The 27,134-nt window shown below is 36.7% G+C and overlaps 1 protein-coding gene across 1 annotated transcript in view; it reads left to right on the top strand.

The window, feature by feature from the left end:
• DNAH3 (dynein axonemal heavy chain 3) overlaps positions 1-27,134 on the top strand; it is a 2,217,123-nt gene that overhangs the window by 1,938,752 nt on the left and 251,237 nt on the right. Inside the window, exons 51-53 of the mRNA XM_044089509.1 lie at positions 12,952-13,150; positions 20,700-22,841; positions 24,412-24,637. Coding sequence (XP_043945444.1) covers positions 12,952-13,150; positions 20,700-22,841; positions 24,412-24,637 — 2,567 coding nt within the window. The remainder of the gene's footprint in view (positions 1-12,951; positions 13,151-20,699; positions 22,842-24,411; positions 24,638-27,134) is intronic.

The raw sequence follows: 27,134 nt of genomic DNA, 5'->3' as shown, positions 1-27,134 counted from the left end.
ATACTGGATGTTTTAAAATGTCTGTATTAGAGTTTCTGAAGAAGTCCGAGCATTGAGTGAGGACGAAAAACGTTTTTTATATTTTGGTGTTTAATAAAGACGAGTGTTTTATGAGTAGCAGCCTTAGCAACTTTGTATCAGTTTGGAAATAGTATTTAGAGTCGGTTTTTTACACTATTCCCAAACCTGACCCAGCAGCTATAGCTTTAGTTGATCCCAGTGCTGTTAAAACATTTAGTTCATTCCAATCTTACTCTTTCTGATAAGGATGGAAAAATTGTTGGTAAGTATGGGGAAAAGTACGTACTTCTGCAACCATAATTTTCAGAATTTTGAACGGTCAGGCTCATATATTAAAGTGTGTTTTGACAAATTGTGAAAGTAGGAGGAATGTTTTATCTGCAGTTTCTTCTTGTGAAGAAAAAAATCTCCTTTAAATAACTTAGTTTCTTTTATTGCTCAGATCATTACTCTTCAGCAGTGTGTGTATATATGAATCTTGTGATACTTCTTCCAGGGCTCTTGCCACTGGTACTGTTTTAAGGAGGTTTGCATGGCTGCATTCTCAGAACCTGTCAGATAATGTTGAAAATGGGATTTTAAATCCCCTTTGGATAGAGATTGAATTTTTGGCCTCTCTGTTGCCAAGGTGATTATTCCATGAGAGCAACTTTTGCGAATGGTATTTGAAAAGACAAAGGTTGTTGCTGTGAACAAGGAGTCTTGCCAGGAATATCACGAGAATCATAGAAGCCACGGGACCCAAAATCCTGAGGTATTCCATCACAGTGATTGAAGTTTGAGTGGAAAACATTAGAAATGGATCTAGACACAGATCTGTTTTTTTTTTTTTTTACTGTGGAAGAAAAGCTATTTTAATTAAGGTGTATAGTTGACATCGCAGGTGCACAAGCAAATGGAAAAGGTTTTCTAGCTGGTGCCAACAACATAACTAGTACCCATTCAGTGATAGTTGTTCCCTGGCTGAATTACTGTTCTATGACCTTCCTTATTCCTCTATGAAGGTTCATTTATCGGCTATTTCAGAATGTCTGCACATGGAACCTCCTCTTTCAATGTAGTCTCATGTCAAATTGTTCCTGAAAGGACTTTTGTATAAGACACCTCAAAGAAAACTGGTGGCCCTTCCTTGGGATCTTAATTTTGTGTTAGAGAAACTAATCTCGCTGACTTTAGGTTCTTAAAGTGGACAACACTATTATTGATCACTCTGACCTCTGCAAGAATGGTATCTGAGTTGCAAGCTCTTAATGGTGAGTCAACTCTATCTCATTTTCCATAGAGACAAGGGATTTACTGTGGAAGAAAAGCTATTTTAATTAAGGTGTATAGTTGACATCCCAGGTGCACAAGCAAATGGAAAAGGTTTTCTAGCTGGTGCCAACAACATAACTAGTACCCATTCAGTGCTAGTTGTTCCCTGGCTGAATTACTGTCCTATGGCCTTCCTTATTCCTCTGTGAAGGTTCATTTATCGGCCATTTCAGAATGTCTGCTCATGTAACCTCCTCTTTCAATGTAGTCTCATGTCAAATTGTTCTTGAAAGGAATTTTGTATAAGACACCTCAAAGAAAACTGGTGGCCCTTCCTTGGGATCTTAATTTTGTGTTAGAGAAACTAATCTCGCTGACTTTAGGTTCTTAAAGTGGACAACACTATTATTGATCACTCTGACCTCTGCAAGAATGGTATCTGAGTTGCAAGCTCTTAATGGTGAGTCAACTCTATCTCATTTTCCATAGAGACAAGGGATTCTTTGAGAACTAATCCCTCTTTTATGCTTAAAGTGGTATCCAAGTTTGCTTTAAGCCAAACTATCCATTGCCCTTTTTCTTTGCTGAACCTAAGAGTGAGGGAGAACTGATATTCCATACATTTGATGTCCATATACAACTCGGATACTATCTTGACAGAACTAAATCTTTCAAATCTTCATAGCAATTGTTTGTTTGTTTTCATAGGTTCATACTAGGCTATCTGCCCTAGGGCATTTATAAGCCTAGCCAGAATGTGTTTGGCTTTCACCACCCATTTTAAATTTATTTTGCTATGCCCTTTTTCGAGGTTAGTATACTGTGCTTCTGTCTAACAGTGACACAGAAGTGATACCCGGGGTAAACCTATGATCTCCCATCCACTCATCAAGATTCCTCTTGAAGAGAGTCAATGAGGGACTCTGCCTAACCTGGACTGGGATGTTATTCCAGAGTGAAGGGAGCCTCTGGGTTATGAATCTGTCCCTCCAGCATGTCCTATTTATTTCAGTGCTGAGGTTCAAGTCTCTCGGAGCGTAGCTCAATGGGATTTGGATTTTCTGAGGTGCAGCATGTCCATTAATTCCGGGTTGGACATGACTTTATACGTCAGGCACAGATCGCCTCTGAACAGGCGGTATGCCACTGAGTAGAGCTGGAGTTTCTTTAACCGGGCAGCATATGACATCTGTTTGAGCCCTTTGATCCTCTTGGTGAGGTACTTTTGGAGTCTTTCCAGTTGCTGCAGGTGTCTGGTAAGGTACATCCCAAAAGGGGCATTGTACTCAATTATGGGCCTGATGAGGGATGAGTAAAGAGGCACGATGACCTCCCTGATCTAGATGTGAATCCCTTCATGATTAGGTGGGCTATATAAAATGTTTTTCTAACCACTTTGGCCACGTGGTTGTCAAATGAGAGATTGCTATCAACTTGGGTCCCCAGGTCCCTAATTACTTCTTCTGTACTTAATGGATTACCACCTATGTGGTAATTTGTGGCACTTTGTTTTGCCAAAGGGGATGACTATACACTTTTTGGCATTTAGCTTGAGGCCATGGCTCTGGCACCAGTTGTCTGTTTCTATGAGGCCCTTTTGGAGGATGCTTGTGTCGGCTGGAGAGTCGATTATGGCGCCCAGTTTGCAGTCATCTGCGAACTTGGTCAGCCACAGTCTTTCCGTGTTGGCCTGTACCTCCGAGAAATATATACCGAACAAGAGAGGTCCCAGGACTGAGCCTCGTGGGCCATCACTTGTAACTGGTTTGGAGTCTGACATTTCTCCAGCAATTCTAACCATGTGGGTTCTGTCCTTGAGCCAATTTGCAATCCATCTAGTGACATAGGGGTTTATATTTAAGCTGGTGAGCTTATCTATAATGCCCGAATGGGGTATTGTATCAAAGGCTTTTGCGAGGTCCAGGTAGGCTGTGTGGACCCCCTTCCCCTCGTCAATGGCCTTGGTGACTGTTTCAAAGAAATCAACCAGGTTTAAGAGGCAGGATCTGCCCTTAACAAAGCTGAACTGGGTAGGATCCAGTGTCTGTAGGTCCCCAATATCTTTATTTATGAGGTCCATGATGATCCTTTCCATGGCTTTGCAGACCAAGCTAGTCAGGATTATGAGGCGATAGTTTCCAGGATCCGTTGAGGCACCACCTTTATGGAGAGGGACCACTGTTGCTGTACGCCACTCTTTGAAGTCACGAAGGGACAACCTGTGTCAAAACAGTCTATTTGCAAATAGTTGTCTATGGCTATTACCTTTTGTTATACTCACCATGACAAATTTATTTTAGGCAGAATCAAGGCCCACTCTACTAGGGCCTTTGCTTCATCTATGGCTTTTTGGAAAGGTTTGAATTCTAGAAGTATTCTAGATGCTACTTGGTCCTCTTTACGTACTTTTGCAAAGCACCACAAGGTTGATTCTTTCTCTTATGTCCAGCTCACACTTTGCTAGGACCACTTTCCAGGTTTCCTGCACTCTTTTTCTTCCACCTCACAAATGTAGCTGGCTATGGTAATCTACCCAGATAACTAAGGCTACTGCAGTGGTGATCAATATGATGAACATAGTACAGTTGCATAAGATGAACTACAGTAGTCTCCCTCCTCCCTTCAACCCCCCTTCTTTTTTATTTTTTGATGTGTCTGTTATGCCAGGGTGTGGACATTTATTTCTTGTTGTTCCTAGTATTGTCCTTTCAGAACTCAACCTCCATCTGTCTGCTGGCAGGAAAACTCTGAAGTTATTTGCACTCAGGCTTGTCTTTTAATCAGTTCAGCTCAAGTTGCTTGACAGTTTAGGTGCACTTTAGCTTTGGAAGCTGACTGTCTGGCTGGCCATTATATCATTGGTAGGTTTTAACACATATAGCTATGGCTACTTCAGCAATGATCATTCGAACATCTGTTATTATGGTAAGGTCAACTGTACATTCATTAATGTAGCATCCTAATAACTTGTTGCCACCTTAAAAAAAGAAGATTTTAAACCTGAATGCATGGTGCAGAGGAATGGGGTTATGACACTGACCTAGGCAACCAGGGTGTGATTAGTGACCATGGCACTGGAGGAGCCAAGCAGGCGAGAGAAGAATAAAGGAGCTTGATCCATTTGCTTCACTGGGGGTGGGGGGGCATGTGCTTGTGGACATTCCTTCTATTGACAGAGCAATCAGTTAGCCAGATGTGCAACAACCCCCGCCAATCCCTCCTGCCTAGCCATTCATGTCCAGTTTCTGTGCCCTGCCATGACCCTCTTCCATTTTATTAAAAATAATAATAATGATAATAACAATAATAATAATTTGTTTTTCTTATAAACTGTAGAAAACTGTTTGCTACAAATGTAGCAAACAGTTGCTACAGTTTATTTATACCCTGCTTGCAAGGAGTGGTACAGCACTTGGGCTGTTATTAAAAAAAATGATTTTTTTTTTTTTTAATTTTGCTGCGGTTTAGACCACACATGGAGTGATACAGCACTCAGGTTTGACTACAAGTGCAATACCAGCTTTTAAAAGCCAGTATTGCATTAGAGATCGGCCAGTTGCCCATCTCGCCCCACCCTAGCTAAACTGCAGTGATGAGGATCAAATGGACAATAGACCAAGGGAGGATCTGAAGATTGGCATGTAATGGGGGCAAAATAATATGAGAAAAATACATTTTGACAGTTTAATGCTGTCGATAAATGCTTGCAGTAGCAGTTCCTTATAGACAATTTGTAATCTAATTGTTCTTTTGTTGTTGTTGTTTAAGGCAGACAACTTGAAAACTACCTTTACAAAAGCAGAATAATTTAGTAGACATTTTTTACAAGCTCTCTATAAGCAATTTCAATGATTGCTTAAAGGTTCAGTGCCTCCTACTTGTTGGCAGTCAGGACAAGCGTCCTGTTTGCATCACCTTTCCTACTACATTGTATCCAGTATTTTCTTTTCTTAAAGTATATTGCAAGCTGCAAAGACATTTTGTGTTCTAAAATGCACAAAATGACTTTATCAACCCCTTTTTTAGGCCAGACTCATGTCTTTTCTCATAAATAGTTTACTTGTATCTGAGCCCTTTTCTACAACTCTTCATTTTAACATGCTTTTAGAAAATACATTTCTTGGATTCAAAGATGGCTGCCATTCTGTGAACACTGCTGAACTGCATCTCTTCATATAACCTGAAGAAATCTAAACCCTGAAGTGATACCAAGACTTTTATAACAACAAATCTTCGAAAGAATAACTACAACTTCACTTAACTATCCTATAGGAAGAGTAAAAACCGAAGAATAAGACGATATTTAACAGGATTATAGTAGATTAGCTAGCTCTGAAGAGAGAATCAAACAAAGAATCCGTGTGCTCTATACAATTTAAGTTTTTGTACCGAGATAAAATGTCAAAAGAGGAAAAAAATATGGACACAACTACTACTAAAACAAAACTCTCGGAATTACAGTCACCGGAGAAAGATGTAGTTTCCAAAAGGCAACAAATTGTAAAACAACAGGAACAACAAAAGCCAGGGACTAAAACTAAGCCTGATCCAGTGCTAAACATGGAAGACATCAAAACTGCTTTGTTACCCATTCAAGAAGCTCTGAAAGAACTAACTACTCAAATACAAGTGTTTGGAATTTCATGTACCCAAATTCTTGAAAGAATGGACAAGACTGAAGCTCGGATATCAGAAAATGAAGATAAACTAACTTTACTTGCAAAAAAATAAGATACTCATGATCTGGACATTCGGGCTATTCAAACTAAAATTACTGATTTAGAAGCAAGATCCAGGAGAAACAATATAATTATTAGAGGAATTCCAGAATCCATACAGTATAATGAGTTAATCCCATCTATAATCCAAATATTTACAGTGCTTCTTAATGACTCTGACATGGTAAAACAAATAATCATAGAAAGGGCGCATAGAGCTCTGAGAGAATCACAAGCTTCGAACAGTCCAAGACCTGTGTATGTCAAAATACTTAATTACCGAGATGTCAGCAAAATTCTTATAACAGTCAAAAAAAGTAGAGGACATATTATGTGGAATAATAATAGAATTTCGCTGGTGCAGGATTTACCTTTACAAGTCAGGCAAGCTAGACAGTTTTTATCTCCTTACTGTAAGTTTCTTATTGATAAACATATTACATTTCAAATGAAATATCCTAATATGTTAATATTTACTATGGATGGGTCTAAATATTCTGTTTCAATGAAAAATGAGGCAAAAATCATCTTTTTGAAAGTTTTTAAGTGTCTACCTACTTCTGAGACTTGAACTGGCTTTCCGTTGAGATTAACATGCTGTCTGAGGTCGGATTTGTCTGTTGCTGTGGCTCGAGGTCTTGGTAATCCTTTGTTTTCATTTTTAGTGCTTTAGGCCTCTTTTCGAATAGATAAGACCTTTGTTTTGTTGATCTTGGATATCTGCGTCTGTTTTCCGAAGTTTTATGACTTTCACAAAGTGTTTACGCCGACGAGGAGACAGGAAATGCCTTGGATGCTGCTGAGGGGACGGATTTTACTGTGGCGCTTCCGGAAGTCCGGCTGCATTAACTGTCCCCCATCGCGAGCGCTCTGTGTGGTTTCCTGGCTTGGAAATCCGAAGTGAACTGTTTTAAGTTTTGTAAAGTATGATTAACATTTAAAGATAATGTTTCATAGTAATTTAAGTACATAGGTACATTTTATTACACTTGCTTTTCATATAACAACAAAAGTGCTGTTCTACTATTTCAGAATTAATCTAAAATTAGATGGGACATAGTTATATTCTACACTAATTAGACATCATTTTATAATATTAGGAGATAGTGCCGACTTGAAGTTTATAAATAATGAAGGACTTAATACATCTACTAGGAAAGTTGATACATTTTTTGTTTTTATGTTTGTACCTGTCTTTATATAAGGTTACAATACAGCATGAATAGGGGGTTTCTTTTTTTTTTTTCTCTTTTTTGATACATACATAAGGGAGGGCAATGTTGTCCATATGTTGGATTTTCATTTTCCAGAATGACATTGGTTGTTTAACATATTTGATTCATGTTGTTTGTGTATAGCTAACTAATCAAAATGACTGCAAGCTTTTTTCACATTAATGTTATATCTTCAGCAGGATTTACTTAAACAACAGTTAACACAAGAGATGTAGATGAACAGTAGTGTTTGGTAGGGAATGTTTAGATTAGGCTTTGTAGAAGTAAATTTAGTTTATATAGGTTCTATTTATGGGATGTTTTTAAGTAGTTATAACCTGAAGACTTTACACATGTTTACTTCTTTGACCCTTTTAGTTTTTTACATTATACAAGACCTATATATGTCCTGGTCCGGGGATAGAGTGGGTAGGCACTGGTATAGGACGGGATATCAAGAATGCTTCCAAATTACATATGTCTTTAAAATCACTTTGACTTTATTTTATGTTTTGCCTTTTAAATCTTTATTATACAAAATAACTCAGTAAATGTGGGAAATAGACTCATGGAACATAAAAGGACTCCAGAACTTAAAGAAGAGGAAGTTATTTTTGCATTTATTATTGCAGGCTAGGGCGTCGTTTATACTACTTCAAGAAATGCATTTAATTAATGATCAATGGGTTGATATTAAGAAAAGGAAATGGATCAGAGAAATTGTAGCCTCAGAAGGTAAAACTAACAGTGCTGGGGTAGCTATACTTATTAAAAATCAATATCAAGAGAAGATTTTAGACTCGAAAACAGATAAAGAAGGAAGATGGTGTTATGTTATTCTTTCTTCCACTCGGTTTGACAAACCTGTTTTACTTTTAAACCTTTATGCTCCTTGTAATAATCAACAACTTTTCATATCATCACTTTATCTGATTTTGACACACTATGATAAATATTATATAATTATTGGAGGAGACTGGAACTCTTATCAAAATCTGAACTTGGATAGATCTTGTCCACAAAGAGCATTTAATAAACAAGCAGTAATAGCAATAAGTGATATAAAGGAAGATTTCCAACTATATGACCCCTTTAAATATTTAAATAACCCTGGTAGTATAAATAATTGTACTTTTTATTCAACATGTCATAAAATGTGGTCCAGAATAGACTTCTTTTTGATTTCAGGAACAAAGATTAATTTTGAACCTTTAGTTTCTATACATGCACGCTATTTATCAGATCACTCAAAAATCTTATTAAGTTTCACTAAAGAACCCAGAGATACCCTGCGGCAAAGAGGTTATAATTGGTCTCTTAACCCAAATCTGTTAAATAAGGAGGAAATAATACAGGAAATTACAGTTTACCTTGAGGACCTATTGGCTAGATTAGAGAAACGACAACATATACCTGATATCGAATGGGCGACAGTTAAAGCACAAGTAAGAGGGATCTTTTTGCAAAAAGCTACATATTATAACAAATTACAAAATAGAGTTATTCAGAAATTGGAAGCTAAAATTAAGACACTTGATCAAGAATTGATCCAGAATTTTAATACTCAAACAGAGATGGAATTACTTAAATGCCAAAAAGATCTCTTCTTAATTCAAAATAATAGATTGACATTTCAGGAACATAGGATGTTAGCGAGATATGCCAACCATGTCCAAACACCATCAAGGGCATTGGCTAGAATCATTAATCAGTCGAGAACAGCTGTACAAATTTCGGAAATACAATTTAAGTATACAACTTATTCTAAAACTGAAGATATTATTAATATTTTTGAACAGATATATACTAGTATATATGGTGAGAAAAAAAATCTATTCTCACATAGGACCAATAAAGAATTCTTACAATTAACTTTCCGAAAATAGATGTATTCAAAAGGATCTAATTAAACCGATATCTAATGAAGAAGTAATATATATAATTAAACATATGAAATTGCATAAATCACCGGGTCCTGATGGTTTGATGCTGGAATTTTACAAAGTTTTTGATGATGTTTTTGGTAAAATACTTTCACGTGTATTTAACTACATAATTAAGAATAAAATTAATGATCCTCATTTTAATGCCTCAAAAACTATTCTCTTACCTAAAGTTAATTCTGACCCTCAAAACCCTGACAATTATAGACCAATATCATTAATAAATGTAGATATGAAAATTTTGACCTCTATTCTAGCCAGTAGATTAAAAAAATAGTGAATCAAATAATATCTAAGGAACAAGCTGGCTTTATGGCTACTAGGCAAACTAGTGACAATACACTTACACTTCATACATTGACAGCTTATGCTAAACCGAAGAATCTTAATACTTATGCGCTTATAATTGATGCACAGAAGGCTTTTGATAGGGTTGATGTAAATTTTTTTGTTTGATACTTTACCATACTTTAATATATCCCAAGAATTTGTTCGAATGTTAAAAAGTTTATATAGCAATCCTTCTACAATGTTATACATTAATAAAAATTTTTCTCAAAGAATACAGATTAAAAATGGAACACGTCAGAGTTGTCCTCTGTCCCCTTTACTATTTAGTATATATCTTGAACCCTTATTCTTATATATTAAACAGAATGTATACCATAATGCCCCAATAATTTATGGAACAAAAATATCAATGGCAGCATTTGCGGATGATCTTAATATATATTGAGCAACTCCAATCTCAGACACTAAAAAACTATTAAAAGCAGTAGATGACTTTGCAGAAGTATCTAACTATAAAATTCATCTTAAAAAAACAAATATTTTCCCCTTAAGAACTCCCAAACCTTTTTCACTTTTGCCACTGGTGGGACAGGTAATGTTCAAAGATAACATTAGATACTTGGGTATTGTTTTCTCTACAGATGATAAAGATTTTTATACTGTTAATATTAAAACAGTTTGGGAGCAAATAATATCTGATTTTGGGAGATGGAGGAATTTAAAATTACCTGTATTAGCGAAAGTTTCAATTATAAAAATGAATATATTATCAAGATTATTATATATTTTTAGATCTGCTCATGTGATAATCTCAAAAAAATGTTTTAAGCGAATTCATAAAGAAGCGGTTAAATTCATTTGGGAGCCAAGAAAAACCAGGATATCATATGATAAATTAATGACCCCCAAAAATAGAGGGGGTTTGGATTTACCAAATTTCGAAATTTACTGTTTAATAATAAACTCTAATAGAATCCTAAGAATTGCTAATTATGATGTTTGTAGCATTAAGTAGGCACCAACATGGGTAATCTTGAACTATAAACATATCCTAAATTTGAATATTAATCCTAGAGCACTACCCTTTCTAGGAAAAGACAAGTTGAAATTATATGGGATAATAGACCACATAAATATATATATCTATACAAAATTTATTTCAGTCATTAGATCTTGCTCAGTATATGATGTTTTTTCAACCCTTTCATAGGAATCCTAACTTGAGATTAAATAATCAATTAATAGATCTTAAAAATTTCCCATTAATAGTTAATCTAACTTTAATTGACATTTACACATATCTCAAATTTTCAGCTAATCAAATAAGACAAGAATTAAACTTATCTAGTCATTTTGAGACAAATTAGGGAACTCTCTATAAGTTACTTTAAGAATTTTAAACCCAGAGATGAATATTTAACCAAATGCTCAAATTTGTGGCAAGCTCTCCAACAAGATGTTAAATTTATAACCGCAACAAGTAAATTAATAAAGGAGTTTAAATTTCAGGATAAAGTTCTTTTATCGAAATATTGGAAAGAGAAAATCCCATTGGTAGAAGAAAGACAAATAATAAAAGCAATCGAATTGACATCAAAATCTATTTCTCTCCAAAAGTTGATGTATACTCAGCTTATGATATGGAACAATGCATATTATACACGCCTCAGCCTGCATAAATTTAATTCAAAAAACTCTCCAAATTGTCCATACTGTAAAGACCAACCTGCTGATCTTCTCCATATGTTCTGGAGCTGCAAATGCATTTATAAACTTTGGAATTCGTTAAAGATACAACTTCAAAAGATGGGTTATCAAAGTACAACACTTTCATGGAAATTTATGATTTTGCATATCCCTCCAAAAGAACTTTCTAGATCACAAAATATCATATTTATTAATATCTTTTTATTAATGAAACTATATATAGCTACTAATTGGTTAAAGGCATCCCAAACCTCATGGGATAACTTTAAAATTCTAGCAATGAGACATATATTAGCCCACAAATTACTTCTATATCAACATAATAAAAGTATCAATAATCCAAAAATATGGGAACAAGTGTTTAATATTATATTAGCGTAATATCTTTAACCTAAATGCATTATGAGTTATTTACACACTGTAACTTTGTAACAACAAATTGTTTATTACTTGAACCAGTCTTAATTATTTTGATATTTTATTGTATAAACTTGTGTTATAGTTGGAAGCATTCATGTAAATATTGTATATATGTTATGGTGTTATTGTTAGATACATTAGTTGACATTTATTTTTAATTTTGTATTTGTTTTAAATTTGTATTGAAAATGATAAAACAATAAAGATTTATTATTGAAAAAAAAAGAAAAAACAAAATAAATTATGATTATTTTTTACATAGTTTTTCAGAACATCAATACCATCTGTGCTTTTTCCTTAGAAAATGTATACAAGTCTAACATTCATTAATTTAATTCTAGCTCTTCCTTAAAACTCTGCCTTATACAGTTGTGAGACAGGCAGGTAAATTAATAATAGCACTTAGTTGAACATGCATTCATCAAATAAACTCACTATAGTTGGGATTTGTTCCTTTCCTGGAGCTCCACATTCCTCTCCTAATTCATTAAAGAAACTAGCTCAACTTTGCCTTACATTGAACACTTTTCTTAATTTTCCACAATAATAACTATTGCTTCTCAGGTAGAGCATCTTCTGTGTGGAGACATGCGTGAATGGGCGTACCTTCGTTGAAGGTTGTGCATCAGGGCTGGCAAACTCGGCACGTAAAAAATCTACTGCCAATCATTAGCGGACCGGAGTTCCGCTATGGCAACCCCTAACCGGGAAAAGCCGAAAGACACAAAACTTTAATACAGTTATTTGCTGTAATCACCAACAGACTTCATAGTACGCCAGTTCTCACTGCAGAGATGAAATCCCTACCTTCATCCCATTGTAGAAGCTTTAAGTGCCACATCAAACTTAGACACGAGTTAGATGCTTGCTTTCTTATAAACAGATGGCATCTGCCAATCTCTCCAGCTTGTCATCTTGGTAGCAGTAGCGTAATAAACATGTTTCATTATAGAATTAGTAATCAAGTTATATCATGCAAGTGTTGGTTAAACATAAATGTCTTCACCTTCTACTATTTCATAAATAATAATATATTGACTAAGAGGGCACTAGTCCATGTGGGTATACCGGATCCAAACTAGTTTGTCTAGAGAGTTATATTTACATTCCCTGTATGTAGATTCACATTGTTATAGGCTGTACTGTTATTTACTTGCAGTCATTCATGGTCCACATGTAGTGTGGTTACAAAGAGCCATACTTCCTATTCCAGATAAAGTGCATAATAATCACGTATGAAGTGCCAGTGTGTTTTTAATTATGCTTAGGAAGAAGAAAAGGGCTTATCAGTTCATTGTTTACAATGTGTGTTGGTAACTGTCTGCAGAAATGCAGTTGTAGAAGAGATTACTTCCAGAGTTAACAAAATATGTTGACTTTCAGGACGAGTGTGAAGGAGATCTTGCTGAAGCCATGCCTGCGCTTGAAGCTGCAGTTGCAGCATTGGATACACTGAAACCTGCTGATATCACAGTAGTTAAAAGTATGCAACAGCCACCAGGACCTGTCAAACTAGTTATGGAAAGCATCTGTGTCATGAAGGGAATAAAACCAGAAAGGAAGCCAGATCCAAGCGGTTCCGGTAATGTACAGAGAAATTCAGTGTTACCTGTGTTGTAAATATGTTTTACCTCTGCCGTTATAGAGAAGTGCAGAGGGAATAGTGATTATAAAAGGCATAAAATAATTACTCTGATATTCATGATGAATGCTGTATGAAGAAAAAGCTACACAGATGCCTCAGGCTCTTCATAAAAGCATAATGGTTAAAGTTGGGGGTTGGCATAATGGTTAAGGTGTTTACCTCATAGACACAAGGAACTAGGTTTGATTCTTACCTTTATTATTTATTTTATTTTTATTTAAGTTTGATGACCAGGGAAGTCCACTGGACCAGAAGGAGCCCCTTTTCAGTGGAGACCCGGGGTGACAAGCTCCACAACAATGTAGGTTACATCACAGATTTTTACAAAGACATAACTCAAACATTTCGAACATTTTCAAATTTTGCAAGGACAGTAATTCAATACAGAAATTTAAAACTTTTCAGATTAGATGTGCAATATTTACAGACATAAATTCTTACAGGAATTTACCATTTTAGATTAGATGCATTACATTTTGAAGTTTGAATGCATAATTTATAAAGAGGGAGATGATAAATACAGAGAATAAACATTATATAATATTGGACAATTATGATATGAAACTTCTTTGTAGCTTGACCAATCTTAAAATATATAGTTACTAGGCATATGTAGGTTAGGAGAAAAGCATGTATTTAGAGGAAGATTGGTATAATAGTCATTAGAGAGAAAAAATGTTGGTTTCAGGTGGGAAAGGGAAAGATTTTGGGAGAAATTGGACACTTCTGAAAGTAATTGGTGAAGATATCAGTGCAAGGTAGAAAGAGAGGGGGGTTATATTTAGGTTGGGAAATTTGACTATGCTTAAAATGGCCCACAAGAGCAGGTAGCCTAGTACTAACCTATGAACTTTAAAATTGTCACAATAATACATGAGTAATCTGGATTTTTTAGAAGGTCAGGTATAGACTTTATTTGCATTTCACGTGCAAGGCGTAGGTTGACATTTTCAGGAGTTTAAATGTGTTTATTTATTTAAAATGTATGTAACTGAAAAAAATATTTTTATATCATTGGGAGTTTGCTCACAGTGCTAGCAAAATGTACAGATAAAGATTAAAGATGTGATATATATGTCCACTTGGGTTCAGCATCTTTTTCAAGCACATTTTTCCTTTCCTCCCACTCTTTTACTATAACTGGTTCCCTCTTTCCTTTAGGCAAAACCACCACTGTTTCCACCATCATTGTCAGCAGTAAATCGTTCCCCTCAGAACTTCATTAAACACTTGTTTCTTACTATAACAGGCAATCCAATCATATATTAGTCAACAGAAAAGCAGTCTGTCCCCACCCTCCCACTTACCATATACTTAATTGCATTAATGATCCCATCTTAATATATCTTTACTTAGCATCTCTGTCACCTCCTCTCCTGTACTGCCTCACTGACATATCTGCTTCCGAACGTGTTATAGGATCATGGGATCACAGGAAATTCAAGACAGCTGAGTCTCACAACCATTTATGCCTTACCAGTAGTCACTCTTATTACATACCTCCTCTCATGAGGAGGGCCAGGCCAGTCAATCCTGGGGTGAATTTGTGAATACCTACCCAATGTTGTAAGTCCCGTTTGAAGGGAGAGAACATTGTATAGCTTAATTTCCAGGGAGGATATATTCCAGAGGTGGAGGAGGTACTGTAAATCTCTCTACTACATTTTACATATCTGCTGGTGAAGATATAGAACCGTGGTTCAGGTATTTTTAGGAACTACTTGATTTGAAGAGATGAAAGAGATCCAGGATCACTGGGTCCTTAATAGCATGGAAAGGAAAGCATAGATCTCCCCCAGGAGTATATAAGACTTTGAGTACAGAGACAGTGCATTTACCTGGCTTTTAAGTTAGTCCCCCCCTGGGCTCCTTCTAGTTCTTTGATATGTGTAGTGAGGTCAGGGTTGCCAGATCTCCAACTGGACGGGTAGGGACAAAAAAAAAAAATCACACTAAGTGAGGACCAAAAAGAAAAGAAAGGTCTTTAAACACGGAGCTACTTCTGTTTAATATGGAACATCAGGCAGTTCCACATTAAACACAAGTAGCTCCATGTTTACCGATTTTTGATTGTTTGATTGGCCCATATGCCGGTATACGAGGCAATCAAAAAACACGCAAAACAGAGCTGTGTTTAATGCAGAACTGCCTGATGTTACACATTAAACACAAGTAGCTCCATGTTTAGTGAATTTTGATTGGCTCATATGCCGGTATACGGGCCAGTCAAAAAAAAAAGTGAGGTGTTTCACCAGGATTTAAACCGGCAGTGCGGGACTCAGGATTGGGCTGCTGATCCCAGGACAATCCTGCTCAAAATGGGATGTCTGGCAACTCTGAGTAAGGTACATGCCAAAGGGGTATTGTATTCTGTAACTGGTCTAATCAGTGCAGTATATAAGTAAGCAATGACTTCTGTAGATCTGGCTGATATTCATTTGGCAATGAGCTGTGTCACATATTAGGACTTTGACTACTGCTGTGGCATAATGAATTATTAACCTAAGTTCCAATTTCCCTTACAGCATTCCCATTTTGAAATGTAGTATTCTCTCTGCTATATGCTGAAGGGAGGGGTTGCCTAACACATGTGACAATATTTGATGCAAGTCCTTATTCTGTGTCATTGCCCAACTCCCTCATGCCTATACAATTATTCATAATACTCCACAAATCCTTCTCATCTGTCCCAGACAACCTGTATTCCCTCCCTAATATTAATTGCCTAAATATTTGCTTCTTCCCTGTGATCCTTTAACCTTCATACCAGCAGCTATGCCTCCACATTTTTTAGCCCACCAACCTGCCACTGGTGTTTTTTCACTTGATTCCTAATTTCTTTAACTCCATAACCCTCACAGCCATACCTCTTCTCCTTCCTCCTCCATTTTCTGTATCCTGTACAATTGTTCCTAATGTCCCTTCACTCTGGATCCCCTTCTACTAACAATACAATCTGTCCAAATCAGAATCCTTCCTTTCCATGCAGACTTAAACCCACCCACTCACTTCCTTTCATTTCTTCCCCCATACAGTTTTCCTCACCACTTTCTTTTCTATTCCATGCAAACAATTTACCCGCTTGGTCATCCTCCACTCTCATATATTTAATTCTCAACATCCCACTTCTTTCTTTCCACCCAACTCATTCTTACTAATGCATGTTGCAAAATATATCTGTCTGCTATCTCTGCTAGCCTCCTGCCACCTCCCTTTTATGTCATTATTCACTAAAAATTAATTCAATGTATTCCCTACTTGCATTCATCCCCATAAAAAGTGAATTCCCTCTTCTGTCTTTACTCTTCCTCCATAACTCTTCCAACATCTTTTCTCCATCCTTATCCTCAGTTCAGTTTGGCTGATCTTAGGAAACTCAAGTGCCTTAAATAATATATCCAAGCTGTGGTCAAATACAACACTAAAATTGTCCCCACCCCCACTATTATTCGCTCTCTTTCCCTCTCAATGTCATTACCACCTCAAAACTAGCTCTACCCATACCCTCCCTTCCTCCCTACCACATCTTCTTACCATTCTCTTGTCTTCTTACTTTACACTTAATCTCTTCCTATCCCCTCCTCTCTACCCCTGCTAAAACTCTCATTTGATACCTATGCAAGGCTCCTTTCACTTCTACTTTTATATTCTCCCCTGTATAAACTAAGGTATTTTGAAAATACTTTCTCACATGCTTTGTAAATATTTAGTGAAATGTTGTTTTTCATCTGTAAACTGTATACTGTATTACAGATTTGTAATAATTTGTCTGAATTTGTATAATGCCTTATGGAGCTTTTCTCCCCAGGACTCCATTGAAAATGGGCTTTTCTCGGCCCAATGGACTATCCTGGTAAACAAACTGTAAAATAAATAAATAAAAAACATTCCTATAAACCACACCATGATCATTATTTGACCCACAAAAAGATCCTACTGTCACATCACTTCCCTTCTTTTTTTTCCACCCCGATCACCTATGCAACATTACTACCATCACACTTTTCTTACTGCCACACATTTTCTTTCTCTCGCTCTCTCTTCGCAAAATTCTGTTTCAACAAGTCCTTAACCTTTCTCACCTTCAACTTCACCTTCTGCAGTGTAACTATATTCACCCCTTTCTTCACCATCGCCGGTACTGTCCATTTCCTCTTCCTGGGTTAGTTATCTTTCCAGGATTCCAAATAACTACTACCATTTCTCTTATTGTACTCCTTCAGACCCACCCCTAACCTTCCACCTGCCTACCTATCCTCCCAGTCAACTGTTACTTCGATGGAGCTAGGTCTGCAGGAACCTTGCATAGCTACAACATGTGCACTGATACTCCCATGGCAGCCAACTGCTCAAATCACTACAAGTCATGTCTTTCCTATAGACTGCACTTGACAGACTTTCAGAAGGCTTCCTTTATGAAATGAGTAACCAATCAAATAGCTGACCAATGACAACATTAGAAATAAAAATTTCACCAATCAAAATGGCGTCAATAAAAGCCTTGATGAACGAAAATGAAAATTCAGGTTAGCATGTGAAGAAAAAATTCCATGTTTTCAACTACACACAGTGAATAACTTTAAACCAAAGTTAAAGTCTGGATGCTCTTAGCTTTAATTCACTCATAATCAAAATTACTTCATTTAAACCAGGAAAGTTACTGGCATCTAAGTGCAATTGCCAGAGCTTCTTCCGGTGTAAAAGAGAATTACGCAAATCCCCTGAAAAGACTGAGGTTTCGATCCTGCCTATCATGAAAAACTTGAACTTAGATAAGTTATCACAAAGAGAAGAGTGTTTAACCAATGCACTCATCATCTTTTTTAAAATACTATAAACATGTTGATAAATCCTTCTGTTAAAAGCATCATTAGTTTTGCTGATGTAGACAGCTGAACATGTGATGCATTTAGCTATGGATGCCACTTTGTTAAACAATTATATGGCCCTTTGACCATCCACTTGGAGACCTTTTCCAAAATTTCATTGTCAAGATCAGTGTCGATAAAAGAACATTCTTGACAACGATCACATCTATAGGTTAAAATATAACCATTATAACAAACCCTCTGTGGTCTCTCTAACATGTTTTTAAAGTTAGATCAGTTCTTAAAGGTAAAAGTAGGTGAATCCTTAAAAATTATTTTAAACTCTCATCACATTGTCAAATAAACCAGTTTTTGATACTATATTGCAAATAACATAGGCATCCAAGGAATAATGAGGTACCATGTTATGGGATGTAGAAAAAGAAGAATGTACACCCTCTGAGAAGGGGTAAGAACCCAAGATTCCCACACCAAGGGTGTATATACTACTTCTGGACCAAATTCCGGTTTACTTAAATCAATACAACAGTCATTAATAATTGCATTCGGGGTACCTTCCTTGAATGAATTCATCCCATTTTTTTATTACCGGAGCATATTTACCATTTCTTTTATGTAAGACTTCCTGATAAAGAAAATCAGCCACTGAACAAGGGTAACCTCTCTCCAGGAACGTGTTCTTAAGAATATTAAAGTTTTGTATACACACATTTTCATCAGAAGTCAGACGGGAAACCCTGATAAACTGGCTTTTTACCACAACCCTTTTCTGATGAAAGGGGTGATTACTTTCAAAATGCAAAAAGCTATTACAAAAGGTGGGTTTATGATAAATATTAGTAGCAAAAGAGCCTTGGTTCCCCACAGAAGGTACCCTGAATGAGATTATTAACGACTTTAAGGATCCACCTACTTTTACCTTTAAGAACTGATTTAACTTTAAAAACATGTTAGAGAGACCACAGAGGGTTTGTTATAATGGTTCTATTTTAACCTATAGATGTGGGCACTGTTGACAATATTCTTTTATCGACACTGATCTTGACAATGACATTTTGGAAAAGGTCTCCAAGTGGATGGTCAAAGGGACATATAATTGTTTGTCCGACAAAATGGTGTACATGGCTAAATGCACCACATGTTCAGCTTTCGATGTCGGCAAAACTAATAATGCTTTTAACAGAAGGATTTATCAACATGTTTGTAGTATTTAAAAAAAAAAGATGATGAGTTATTTGGCTAAACAAGCTTCTCTTTGTGATAACTTTTCTAAGTTCAAGTTTTTCATGATAGACAGAATCGAAACATCAGGCATTTCAGGGGATTTGCGTAATTCTCTTTTACATTGAGGGAAGCTCTGGCAATTGCACTTAGATGCCAGTAACTTTCCTGGTTTAAATGAAGCAATTTTGATCACGAGTGAATTAAAGCTAAGAACATCCAGACTTTAACTTTGGTTTAAAGTTATTCACCGTCAGTAGTTGACAACATGGAATTTTTTTTCTTCAAATGTTGATAGGCTGAATTTTCATTTTCAAGGGCTTTATTGGACACCATTTTGATTGATGCAATTTTTATTTCTAAGATTGTCATTGGTCATCTATTTGATTGGTTACCCATTTCATACAGATTTAAATATCCTTAGTGATTGGTTTATATTCTTGAGTTACTGACTGGTAAACAACATGTGGTGTGTTTTTTATCAGTATTTAACGTGTGTTTTGAATGTTTCATTGACAGTTCTGATGATGTCTAAAGATGAAAGTGCTTAACTGTGATCAATTCTGTCGGGTGTATTAAACTTCTGTATTGAGTGCTACCTGGTCGTTGGATTTTTATTCTTCAAATTGTCCAATTAGCTTTGCAGTTCTGCCACTGCTGTCTCCACCTCTTAAATTTACTGCTTCCAATTGCACTTCCTTCCCCGTCTTCCCAGCTACAATGGATAATACAACTGCATTAAATTTTGACTTTCTCCTGCAGGCCATGCATGCTGTTCCCCAAGCCTGACATATCACTGCACGTGCAGTCCATCTTCTGAAGAATGCAATAGAGTTTTGCCTGTGTAATGGATTCCACTCTGTCTACGCTTCACTGCATACACTAGCCACCTTGTCACTAAACTTTTGATATTTTTTCTCAGCTTTCTCTTGCAGCAACAAATCCACACAAATAGAGAATCCTAAATGCCACCTTATTTATTCAGAAGGCAGTCTTCACCAGACTCCATAGCACCCCACCACACCCTTTGCCTTTGGCTGTTTTTGTATTCTGGTTTACCCTAGGTAAGTTGAATTTACTAAAAATCGTTATAATTCCGTAACTGCTTTCCCCAGTATGCTATCTTCAGAGAAATTAATTTCTGGGGTTGTGTATGTTAGACTGAGTCTCATTAGGATATGCATAGATGGGCTGTACTGAATCCTTCTTCCCCTTGCTGTTCCATACTAGTTCTTTTAGTTGGAGTATGTTACCAAAAAAAAATCATACTTTAGCCAGCATTTAAACATGCATTAGCCTTGGTGTTTGCTGACTCACTACTCTGGAATATAATTGAGTAAGTGGCCTGTCATTACTCTGCTGCATTATGTTTACATGAATGTCTCAATTAACATGCAAATTAACATAGTCTGCATTCATGTTTTTCCATGAAACAGGTAAAATGATTGAAGATTTTTGGGGACCATCAAAAAGACTTCTAGGTGACATGAAATTCCTTGACAGCCTTAAGACATTTGACAAAGATAATATTCCAGCTGCTGCCATCAAGAGAATAAGGGAAAAATTTATAGAACATCCAGATTTTCAGACTTCAGTCATCAAAAATGTGTCATCTGCCTGTGAAGGCTTATGCAAGTGGGTGAGAGCTATGGAAGTATATGAGCGTGTGAATAAGGTTGTTGCCCCAAAGCGGGAACGTCTCAAAGAAGCTGAGGCTGAGCTTGCAGTTCAGATGGAGAAACTGAACAAAAAACGTGCTGAGCTTAAAATGGTAGAAGACAGACTCCAAGCACTGAATGATGACTTTGAAACCATGAATAATAAGAAAATAGAGTTGGAAAATAATATTGATATATGTTCACAGAAGTTGGTACGTGCTGAGAAGCTGATTGGGGGTCTTGGAGGAGAAAAAGACAGATGGACAGAGGCAGCCCGGTTGTTAGGACTTAAGTATATCAACCTTACTGGTGATGTGCTTCTGTCTTCGGGGACAGTAGCTTATCTGGGAGCATTCACAGTAGACTTTCGCCTGGAAAGCCAAAACCAGTGGCTGGCCTTGTGCAAGGAAAAACAGATCCCTTGTTCTAATGACTTCAGTCTGAGTAATACCTTAGGTGATCCAGTAAAAATCCGTGCCTGGCAGATTGCAGGTTTACCAGTTGATTCATTTTCTGTTGACAATGGTATCATTGTGTCCAATTCTAGAAGGTGGCCACTAATGATCGATCCACAGGGACAAGCTAATAAGTGGGTTAAGAACATGGAGAAGTCAAACAAACTAGCTGTGATTAAACTGTCAGATACTAACTACATACGGACACTAGAAAATGCCATTCAATTTGGAACAGCTGTTTTACTAGAAAATATCGGTGAAGAGGTTGATGCTGTTCTGGAACCTGTTTTGCTGAAGCAGACATTTAAGCAACAGGGTGTAGAGTACATAAGATTAGGTGAAAATATCATTGAATACTGTAAAGATTTTAAGTTCTATATGACTACCCGCCTTCGAAATCCCCACTATCTTCCAGAGGTAGCAGTAAAAGTTTGTCTTCTGAACTTCATGATAACACCACTTGGCCTCCAGGATCAGTTACTAGGAATAGTAGCTGCTAAGGAAAAACCTGAACTGGAAGAAAAGAAAAACAAACTAATCATAGAAAGTGCCAGTAACAAGAAACAACTTAAAGAGATAGAAGATAAAATTCTTGAAGTTCTTTCAGCATCACAAGGAAATATTTTGGAAGATGAAACAGCCATTAAGGTCTTATCTTCCTCCAAACTACTCTCAGAAGAAATCTCTGAAAAACAAATGATTGCATCAGCAACTGAAAAAGAAATTGATGCTACCCGTCTGGGTTACAAACCAGTAGCTGTGCATTCATCCATTATATTTTTTTGCATTTCAGATTTAGCAAACATTGAACCAATGTACCAGTACTCTTTAACTTGGTATATTAATCTTTATGTACACTCCATTGCTCACAGCAACAAAAGTGATGACTTGTCTGAAAGAATTGAAAATATTACAGAACATTTTACAGTGAGTATTTATAATAATGTGTGCCGCTCCTTGTTTGAGAAAGACAAGCTGCTCTTCTCTCTTCTTTTGACTATAGGAATAATGAAAGGAAAAGGCAAAATAGATGATGAAATATGGCGCTTCCTTCTGACAGGAGGTGTTGCACTCGAGAATCCCCATCCTAATCCATCGCCTGATTGGCTGTCTGACAAATCATGGGCAGAAATTGTGAGGGCATCTAATTTAAAAAATCTTCATGGATTTATGGATCATGTCAAATCCAACATTTCAACTTGGAAAACAATATATGATTCTGCAAAACCTCAGGAAGAACCACTTCCGGATGAATGGAGGACTCTGAAAGGCTTAGATTACATGGTTGTTCTCAGATGTCTCAGGCCTGATAAAATTGTTCCAGCTATACAGAATTTCATTGCAGAGAACATGGGGCAGACATATATTGAATCACCAACTTTTGACCTTGCTGGAAGCTACACTGACTCAAACTGCTGTTCACCACTGATTTTTGTCCTGTCTCCTGGAGCTGACCCAATGGCAGGTAAATATTTATTTATTAATTATTACCAGTTTGTTAACTGGGTGAGTGGGCTGGTGCAAAGACCCTTTCATCCAGTATATCATGTGCATTCTAAGTATTATACTCAGCAGAACAAATCTTGACAAGTGTTTATTCATAAGTATAGCACTGCCTTCCAAATGCACTTATGGCCATCAATAGCATCTCCAATCTGCATTTGCTGAAAAAAAACCTGCATTAAGTGTTTTTTAATGGGGGGCAAACTCCCCTGCACCCCATACCCCCTAAATGCATATACACTAAGTACACAGTTGCACTCACTTGAAGAAGGGAGAAATTCCCCCAAAAAGGGCATCACTGCTGGCACAACTCCCTGACAGTGATTTCCTATGGAGGAACTCCGCTTATTGATGGTTTGAACCTTGGGCAATTGAAGCATGTGAGTTCAGTGTTTGTCCACCAGTAGGTTACCCCCTTCAGCATTAGTACCATTCTCTGCTCTGGCCAAGATTCACTCTGCCTCTTTTATTCATTTATTACATTTCTTCCCTGTTTTGATTGAGGTGATCTCATTGGGCTTAGCACAACTAGCAATAAGCATAAAAAACAACACTATGATAGTACCATAATACATGAAATGAATAACAGAAGTAGAATGGTAATATGTAACGGATCCATTTTTTACTGTTTCATTTTGTTATGGCAGACACTCCATTAGTACATATCAGAAATGTGAGTACTGTTACTAGAAGCAACATTACAGTGTTTTGAATGAACTCTCTACACATAAGTCGTAATTGAGATGTTACATAAAAACTTAGCAATACTGTAACTTCTACCAATAAGTACCAGCATTACAGGAGGCAGTAAATATGCTGTAGAAGAACAGTGTTAGATACAGTTTATCAGTGGCCTCCTGCAACTTTATTAATGGTCAGTTTAATGGTACTTCTGGTTCCGTTTTACACATCAGCATTAGGCACTTTATTCCCTGTATAGCCTTCACTTTTTGTCTTACCTGTTAATGTTCATTTATTTTGGTACTGAATTTTTTATTTCTTTTTAATAGCTTTTAATGTTATGTTTCATTTCATATCTCTTTATTTGTATGTAATACCCTCAGCAAATGAGCTGTTTTCCTTTGAACTATATTTTAAAATAACAGTTTAGGAAGACATTAATTTAAAGAAAGCTAGACATTAACTCTGTTAATTTATGCACACATCATATGTTAGGATCTATTTTGCATGAAGAGCAAACTCCTGTCCTAAAACTTTTGTACTCTGTGGTAGATAACTGCTTATTTGTATTCAGTGATTTGTGTTTCAGATAGATCCGATGGAAAACAGGAATACATACAGCTATGATAATTTCAAAAATGCATTTTGTCTTTCTATCATGTCATTGCACAGATCACAAAAAAGCATCAGTCATTCATGCACATGCTTATACAAACATGCACAGACATATACACACATACACTTGACAGCTGCCATTTCAAAATGTTTGCATTTTTATATTTGTCAAGTCTGGCAGCCTAATTCATCTGCATTTTTATTGATATAATTATTCTGCTATTCATTTTAACTAGGCTTGCTGAAGTTTGCAGATGACCTGGGTATGGGTGGAACAAATATTCAGACTATTTCCCTTGGTCAGGGCCAAGGACCAATTGCAGCTAAGATGATAGAAGATGCTATCAAGGATGGTACATGGGTTGTACTACAGAATTGTCATCTTGCTACCAGCTGGATGCCTACTTTGGAGAAAATCTGCGAGGAAGTGATAATCCCTGAAAACACCAATCCTAAATTTAGGTAATATGCCTTGTCTGATCTATATAGATGCTTAGCACACAGTCATGCACACACATGTATACACATGTACACACACACACACACACACACACACACACACACACACACACACACACACACACATATGCACACACATTTATTTATGGATATTTATTTATTTCAGTTTTTAACTCATATATTTGAAGCAAGTAATAACAGCAGAACCAGTGGCAAAAACAGGATATGTGATAATAATATGTAGCAGTGGAATTCATATGTAATAACATTTGAACACACTATAACCTTAAGCTACCGAAATAATATAGAAGTGAGGACAGAAGAGAATGGTAACTATATAAATTAACAAATATATGGAGCAACTGAAAGCTGCAGACAGGCAGAGACAGACAGACAAGAATACAGAAGGCAATGCTTTTACCCAGCATCCTTGTAGATAACATATAAAACATACTGATTAGCTGGATACTCTTATAAGTTACTCATATTATATTCACATTGGCCCTAGGGATCAGGTTTTATTTGAAATAGTTCTGCAGAATCAAATTATGTTCTGATTCTCCATGTACAGAGCTTTTGCTCCCATCAGTGAGATCACCATGTTTAATCAGCAAGTTGTGTATAAAAGAAGCCAGCAGGGAAGGTAGGTTGAAGTAGCCTCGGGTTGTTGTCTACCTTGTGGTCAAGATGTGGAACTTGCTTGATGCAGGGCTAACCCCATTTGGAGGCCAGAGATATATTAACCTGAATCAATTATCACTATTCTTAGGTGACAGAACATTGTGTGGCTGAGAGGTACATTGGAGTGTGTATGTTTTGTGACACGTCTGCAGAATGGTACAGATATTGTGTGAGTTAGGTAAGAAGCAACCCCTCTAATATCTAGTGCCACTGATGATGACCCCCCATTCCCACTCTCAGTCTGGCACTAGTTAAAGGTGCTAGTTATGCTATCATTTGGCCAGGGAATGGACGATTTGGGGTGATAGACTGATAAATGTGGTTTAAGGATGTCCTGTAGTTGAAGGCACTACAAAAAATATATATATATTAGCACGTAAAAAGTCAGCTGACATACCTGGTTAGCAAAGGAACAAATAGTAAATTAAATTATGCCTGTTCAAACAGGTCATGACCTTTTTGGATTTATCTTGTCACCAGAAAAAAAAATATTTGTGTGTTCTACACAAAAATAAAATGAATTTGGTACATATTTAATTTTTTTTTTTTTATTTAACATTTGTTAACCGGGAAAGTCCAACTTGGAACGAAGCCAATTTTCAGCAGAGGCCTGGGGAGAAATGCTCCTGACGTATGTCTTTATAATGTGGGAGGAAACCCCAGCACCTGGAGAAAACCCATGCGAACGCAGGAAGGACATACAGACTCCACACAGAAGGCACCCCAGCCAAGAATTGAACCAGAAAACCTCTTGCTGTGAGGTGACAATGCTACCGCTGTGCCAACCTTTAATCATCAGTTCTGTATAAACAACAAGGGATTTCAAATGCTGCATAACTTAAGTTTTGATAGTTACAGTAACATGTTATTGTATTATTCAGTATAGGTGGAATAGAATGGAATACATAGGTTTTAGAAAGTCATAGCCAACCTGATTTTGTTCTATGGAGGGATGCAAAGTTGTAATACACTGACGCAACCACTGCATGTTGGGATAATTTTGCATTTTTTTTCCAAGGTAAAATAGTCTCAGAGTAAATATAATCTAATGTGGGATACACAGTCATGGCTCCTAACAATTTTGCACTTTTGTATGTACTGGGGTATAAAACTGGTATTGAACTGTGTCCTTCTGTGGGACTTTATTTAGATGGAAGACAGATTAGATCATCAAGTTTTGAAAAACTGACTTATATGTGCAGATGATACACAGATGCCAGTATAGCACTTAATGTTTTTGCTTACCATGATATTGGTGGAAATGTAGGTAAAATTCTTCTTATATCATTATGAGGTACAAGCTGTTATTACACTGACAGCAAGTATTAAAAGCTTCCATAAATAGCCTGTAATTATAATGCAAATGTCCCTATTCAATAGGTTGAAATGTTTAACATAATGTGGTGCTCTAATATTCTATGTTTAAGTATTCACCAGAGAAAGAGAAATCTGTTTTAAAATACATTTATGGCTATTATTTGCTCTGATGAGTGGCAAAGTGGTGCAGCACTTAACATTTTTTGCCTCACAGCAAGAGTTTCCCTGGTTTGATTCTTAGCTGGGGTGCCTTCTGTGTAGATTCTGCATGTCCTCCTTGTGTTCCCGTGGTTTTCCTCTGGGGCTGTAGTTTCCTTCTACATTCCAAAGACTTGCAGTAGGTGGATTAGACACTCTATAGTGGCTGTGTGTGTGTGTGTGTGTGTGTGTGTGTGTGTGTGTGTGTGTGTGTGTGTGTGTGTGTGTGTGTGTGTGTGTGTGTGTGTGTGTGTGTTGATTGTCACTGTTGAAGTGACACCCTGACCCCATGTGCAAAAATGAG

Source organism: Protopterus annectens, chromosome 12.part0, assembly GCF_019279795.1.
Source record: "Protopterus annectens isolate FY-2018-M chromosome 12.part0, PAN1.0, whole genome shotgun sequence".
In the NCBI taxonomy this organism is placed as follows: Eukaryota; Metazoa; Chordata; order Ceratodontiformes; family Protopteridae; genus Protopterus; species Protopterus annectens.
The sequence above is the reverse complement of the archived record's forward strand: the minus strand, read 5'-3'. Positions and strand labels throughout refer to the sequence as shown.